General features: G+C 41.3%; 1 protein-coding gene and 1 long non-coding RNA gene across 2 annotated transcripts; one reads left to right on the top strand and one right to left on the bottom strand.

Annotated features, from left to right (window-relative positions):
- Positions 1-1353: 1353 nt before the first annotated feature.
- LOC115405697 (uncharacterized) lies at positions 1354-3732 on the top strand. Its single transcript, XR_003933451.1, has 3 exons — positions 1354-1473; positions 1819-2156; positions 2539-3732. It is a non-coding gene; the product is annotated as an uncharacterized LOC115405697 (long non-coding RNA).
- A 539-nt stretch (positions 3733-4271) lies between these two features.
- Positions 4272-6372, bottom strand: gdf15 (Growth differentiation factor-15). Its single transcript, XM_030115291.1, has 2 exons — positions 6005-6372; positions 4272-5544 (listed from the first exon to the last, which is right to left on the bottom strand). Exons 1-2 carry the CDS (start codon positions 6333-6335, stop codon positions 4748-4750), a joined length of 1128 nt encoding a protein of 375 aa, XP_029971151.1. The 5' UTR covers positions 6336-6372; the 3' UTR covers positions 4272-4747.
- Positions 6373-6574: the final 202 nt, after the last annotated feature.

The raw sequence follows: 6574 nt of genomic DNA, 5'->3' as shown, positions 1-6574 counted from the left end.
ACAGAAACTTGAAGAATTGAGACAAGAATTAAACTTGTAACCCATAGATGATCCACTTCATAGGTTCAAAAGATGCAGAACACCATTTCAGCATGGCCTGTTACCACATAAAGGAAACCAAAGGTCAGTTTTTAGACTATCAAACATATGCAAATGTTCTTCAAGTGAAATTTGAAGTCTGAGGCTTCCTGTCGAAGTGGCTTCTAAGTTTGAGTCTTTTTTCTTCCCCTTTTTGTAAAATACGGTGACGGGCTGTATCTTAACACTTTACTTTCCTTCACTGAACGAAGGACAACTTCTGATCACCGAAGTTCAGATCATCATCAACACAAAAATGCTTTCAGATCAGAGAAATTATTTTCATTCTCACCGATTCGTGAAGTCCTTTCTCTTTTTATGTGCCTTGTAGAAGTTGGAAGAACATTTCAGATAAATTCAAACTCCACACAGACTTGAACCAGGGATGTTTCCACTGTGTGACAGGGCCACTAACCACTACGCCACTGTGCTGCACAGTCTGGTCTGAGGACCAGTTTCAGCTCAGCTGTCGGGCCTTGCTCAGTGGTGACTCTTCAGCTGAGCTTCAGGTTAAGAACCAATCAGTAAAAACACAAATCTGAAAGATGGTTGTGATTTTGTGGTTTCCTGCGCCGCTCTAAAGTGACGATACAAGTAACACAAGCTTTTTAGCACTTTCAGGTTGTGTGCAATGCTGGGAGTGTCTCTCACACGACTTGACAGCCTCCTGTGTGAGTTTTGTTATCTGCCAGTGTGAAATTACTCAGGTGGGAACATTTAACCTCAAAACTTAAATTTTAAAAAAATGTGTTATTTAAAGGTTTAGATTCAGATTGATTTATTGTCAGAATGTGTAAATGATGATCGAGCAGCATGAGTGTTTTCTGCATGTGGGTAATGAGATGTACAGCAGGGGGAAGCAACGCTCCTGTTGAACTCAGTTGTGCTGCTGTGTGTTTGTGTGTGTGTGTGTGTGTGTGTGTTAGTCAAACAGTCAGTTTATCAGTTTGATAGCAATCTGTTATCATTACCATCAGAAAGCTAGTCAGGGAAAAGTGTTTTAACTTAAGTTGAACACAAGCTTGGTTTATTCTCTCTCTCTCTCAATAAGTGCCATTTAATCGACATACCAGTTCAGTCAAACAAAACTTTACAATAACAGTCAAACATCTTGACACAAACTAAATAATAAAAGTGTAGCTGATTAAAAAAAAATCACAAAATCTAAATTTAGTCTAATGATTAATTTATGAGATTATCACCACAGTGTTTCAGCGCTTGTCAGCAGTCTTTTATTTTCAGCTCGCAGTTTTACAGGAAATCTTCTGCTTTCAGTTCTTTTGACCGGTTCCATGATTTCCATAAAAGGGAACTGCAGTATTGCAAGCGTGCGTGAGATGTAGAAGATAACAGTCAGGCTCCAGACCTTGACCCACAGAGCTGTGACCTTGCATGGTAAGATATGTGTTTGTTATTGACCTAAGCTTTAACAGTTTGTTTCTCTTGGCGTACGTACAATCAATTCTATAATTCCAGGAATGAGTTAATTAGTTTAATCTCTTTTGAACCTATTCTTGTGAAGTCAAAAACACAGTTATGACTTAAAAGATACCATGATGACAGTTAAATTTGTATTATTTCTTGGTTTATGTTCTGAAATCAACATAAATGGATGACTAATATATGCGTGGAGTTCCTGAGTTTAGCCACTAAATTCCATTTTTTTTCTTGTTTGTAAATGTTTTCTACTCAGTGATCTGGACTGACTTCAGTATATTTAAGTTTCTTTATCAATTGCAGATGGTGACTGTGAATGACTCCTGTGTGCCGGGAAACGGCACCGACCCCTGTGTGGCCCCCGGCTCCCCTGCTGGTCTCGCTGCTGGTCTGACAGTCTTCTTCGTGCTCCTTGTGGTCATAGCTGCTGTGCTCCTTTACAAATACTCCACTAAAATCAGCACAGTGCTGCCGTTTGGACGAAGTGGAAGCCAGGAGAAGGACAGTGCTGACACCGGACAAGCCGATCCTGAACATCACACTGGTCTGATCAGAGAGCAGCCCTCAGCACAGACACCCATCTATGAAAACCTGACCACCCTGAAAGCAGGACACGGCACGCCTGCTGCAAAACAACACAGGTACATGATGTGAATATCAATGGCTTCAGTGAAAATGTGGGTTTTTTTAGAGCAATTTTTTGAGGAAACGTGGGTCTGATATGTCATTTTTGGAGCTGCAGAACGGAAACAGGTGAAGAAATGCTGTGTCTGTTGTCAGTTTCCCCTTTTTGCACAATCTTCTTGCAATTTATGCACATAATCTGTCTCTGCTCCCGAGGTTATCTACTTTCCTGTCGCCTAGCACAGTTTCACGTCCAGTAATGTGCCAGCTGATGACTCAGTGCTGGAGTTTTTTGGGGTTTTTCTTGTGGCAACAGGATAACCTCACAGTTTACAACTAACATCTGTCTGATATTGGAATTGACGGGAACAATATTTGCTGTTTGTTGTCTCTCCGAAGGTTGCCGGCTGAGCCTGAGGAGGATTTGTACCTGCAGTGTGACTCAGTGGATGAGGGGATATACACCAATGACCCAGCACTTAACTCCGTTCTCCCAGACTCCCATGAAGAAGACGTGTACATTGTGCCAGAAGCGTGATGAGACGCGTGTGGCGGTCTGATCATTTCAGTAGCACGTCTCTGTACCTGGAGCTCTGCAGATTGTTTTATGGTAGACGTGAGTGTTTATGCAAGAGTAGTTTTATCACTGTTGCTTTTACTGACTGTAAAAAGCTTTTTCAACGTTCAGTATGTGCATTCGTTCTGTATTTGGTGCATGTTCTGTCATCCATCAAATTAAGACTGCACTTACATTGTACTATCATCTCTTTTTTCAGTTTTCTTTGTGAAGAATGAAGGATTCCCCTTATCTTTGAATGCTTTTATATATTTCTAATGTTCTGGACTTGTGTTGTTAATATTACAACAATCAAAGCTATTCAATGTTTTTATCAGAATACGTTGTTATAAGGCGTTGAATTGACAGGTCTATATTTTCTCATGATGAATCACTTATTTATTTCCTTTGTAGATATTCATAAACAACGTATCAGCTGTTACATCAAGTATGACTAGTATATTTTCAAGTCTTGCTCAAACATTTGACACATTGTGTTTTAAATACATCTGAATTTATAATGCAAGGACGGGTGAATGACTCTGATATCTGTGTTGTTTTCTCCCAAGGGCCTAAAACTTACATTTAAATATTGATCTATGACTCCAGATTGTCTGCAGGTGTGAGTGTGTGTATGTGTGTGTGTGTGATTGTCTGTCTCTCTGAGTTTGCCCTGTGACTGACTGCTGGTCTGACCTTGCCTTCCCCCACGGTGAGCCGGGACTGTCTTCAGCACCACCAGGCCCTAAATTGGATAAAGTCATACAGGAGATGGATGGATCATGAATACTGAGGATGTCTTGAGTTACTGGAAAAAGACTAAAGAAATATACAAGCAGTGGCAGGATGCAGGCGTACACTTGCTGTAAGCAAAGTGTAATCTGGACATCTTTGGATTAATTACCTTTTAATTCACCTAAATATGTGTTTAGTTCAGTCAGGTCACTCAGTATGCCTCACCATTTAGTATGTCCATTTCATTAATTTCAGAAAAACTTGTGCTCTTTTCAAATGTCATCTAGTAATTCAAAGGTTTAAAGAAGTTGGAGATGTTACGTCACATTCTCATTGAGCTAGAACATTCTTAGTGGAGTTTCATCAGATTTCTCAGTCATGTTAATGTGCCGTTTTCACTGCTAACCTTGAGTGACAAACTTTTGAATTTCCTTTGCAAAATGAATTTTTTTTCTTGCCTTTAATGAAATATTTCACATCTTTTTTTTTTTTTGGTTCTGTTTTCATGACTAGCAGCCTTCAAAAGCAAATATTAGACTCAAGCTTTGATTGCCCATCTTTAAAACACATTCAAAGTGTTTGATGTGCCAACAGTCAGACAGCATTTGCAACTTTCCACTTCTTGTGTTTTCACAGAAAATGTCACATCAAATCAATAACTGTATCAGTAAAGTCTATCCTAAAGTACCAGTCAAGGCCACACTCAGCACGGCGTCAAGGTCTCTTATGGAAGCAGAAGTTATCATATCTTTACACACAAATGTCTCCTGAGCACACCTTGACCTGACAGCCCTGAAGCAGTTAGTATTTCTGTATAGTGAAGGCCAACCATGCAAACATGTACAAAATTATCTTTTTATTTTAAAATATACATTTAAATATGAGTGCAGCAGTTCGACTGGAATGTATTTAAAAAAAAAAAAAACTTGCATATTGCAATTTGTGTGATTGTTGAAATGAGTACAGGTAAAATACAAAAAAAAAAATCTACCTTATAAAAACAACCCAGTTTGATACAATTAAACATTACGGTACTAACGTATGGTGTAAAATAACTAAACAATAAAGTAATACAAAAAAAGGCATAAATAAAATTCTAATAAATAACTGCATTTAAAAACAGTGGTATGAATGTAAAAACTTACTAACAGAGGAGTATTGTTGTTTCTTCAGAATAGTGTTCATCATAACTCATTTCAATTGATCTTAATTTAACCGACGATTAAAAAACTATGAGTCAGTCAAGTTTCAACATGTAACATAGTTTTTCGTGACTATGTACTCCCAAATGTTCGATCTTTTTTTAAGCATAGCTTTTCAGGCACAGTGACATTTAGTGACGATGAAGTCATTGAAAGGGGTCAGCTTGAGGTTCCCCCGGCTGTCGTAGTGCATGATGACCATGGGCTCGTAGGCCGCCGGCACGCAGCAGGGCCGAGGCGTCCCTCCTTTGGTGATCTGATGCATTCTGGACTTCACCTGCGTGTGCATGCTGGCCGGCTTGTAGTTGTGGGGGCAGGAGCCGTCGCAAAACTGCATGGTGTATTCTTCCGGCGCCACTACCCAGTCCGTCCAGCCAATTTCTTTGAAGGAGACGGTGACGGACTTCCTGCAGCACCATCCTCGCTCGTCGCACTCTTCCTCCTTGTTAGAGCGCCGCAGTCTCGTCTTCTGCTCAGGACTTTCCTGCCTGAGGATTAGCTCCACAGAAATGTTTGCGTTTGCGTCGACGGTGTCTTTACTGGTCTCAACGATCCCCAGATCAACAACTAAGGACTGTCCGCCAGTCCTCAGCCACGTGTCCACAGTGGAGCTGATGTCCAGGAGCACATCCTGAGAGCTGGAGTCACTGGACGGGAACACCGAATCTTTTTCAGCCAAGGCTGAAAAGATCATTTTTCTTATCCCATTGACATTAACTTTGACCTCCAGCGTCACTTCAGGTTGCAATAAAGAGAGTTTATCTAAACTTTGACTTGAAATCTTCAGTTCTGCCTGAGCCAGGCTGAGTTCACTCTGGATATTCGGATTCCTGTGGAAAACAGCCCTGTACCGGTGCACACGCTGACCGGACTGTAGGATTTGTCTCCTTCGAAGTAATGGTAGTTGCTCCACTAAAAACAAGAGAAACAGCAGATAGCATTGTGAGAAGCAAAGTTGGTAACGTCAGATAGACCAATTATTTTAATAGGGACACTTTTGGCCACAGTAGGGAACAAAGAAATTACAGAGTGACTGTGTTATCTATGATTCATGACAGATTGAAAACCTGTGTTCCCCAAGATGTGACAGTAGCACTTCATACTTCTAAAAAACATGATGAAATGTATTTGCTTTAGTTGTTCTTTCCTACAGATTATGTTTCTGATGTTCAGTCTGAAGTATCACAGATGTTAGAGTATAAACCACTGGGTCACTAGAAAATTATTTAACATGTACAAACCTACACAGGTATTATATGATATGAATATTTTTCATCTTCCACACAAAGACTGCAGTATTATTTTTTAATTTAGCAAATTAAAAGTGACTAAAATAGGCTCCTTCATGATGAAGCCAGTTAAAATCCCTCACCTGTTTCTGGAAAGAGTACGGTGGACTTGAGGGACTGCCTGGTTTCGCTGGAATTCCCTCTCATCTCTCTCATTTTTTCCCAGTAGAGTTGAAACATCCTCCTCAGCTCCCCCTCGGAGACCTTTCGCGTCGGCCTGGGCTCCTTGTCCATATCCAGAGAGCTGAGGATCCCTGTCCTCACTGCCTCCAGGAGCAGAGTCCTCTGGTTTTGCACACGGTCCACACCAGGTGTGTCTTCATGGGGCACGTGGAGCCAGTTCTCCCCTGAGGTGGAGCTAAGGTGCAGCAGGGTGCATGAGATGAGTCGGAGTAATGTGTGTGATGTGAGCATGGCGAGGCTGCCAGGCAGGTTTGTTTCTGAGTACACAGTGGACAGGGCTCGCCTTGTTGTGAACAAAATTCTTCACATGCTTTTATTTATAGGGCTTCTGTGTGTTGCCACACCCCTGGTTGATCAGGTGATGCCATGCCCTCCACCACTGGCTCCGCCTAGTGGCAGCTCTCATTCTCTTTTTTCCTCTCCTCCCTTCTTTTCTTTTTCCCCAGGTGGGCGTGTGCTGTGCGGTGGGT

Source organism: Salarias fasciatus, chromosome 18, assembly GCF_902148845.1.
Source record: "Salarias fasciatus chromosome 18, fSalaFa1.1, whole genome shotgun sequence".
Taxonomy (NCBI): Eukaryota; Metazoa; Chordata; class Actinopteri; order Blenniiformes; family Blenniidae; genus Salarias; species Salarias fasciatus.
This window is presented reverse-complemented; position numbering and strand designations above follow the sequence as displayed.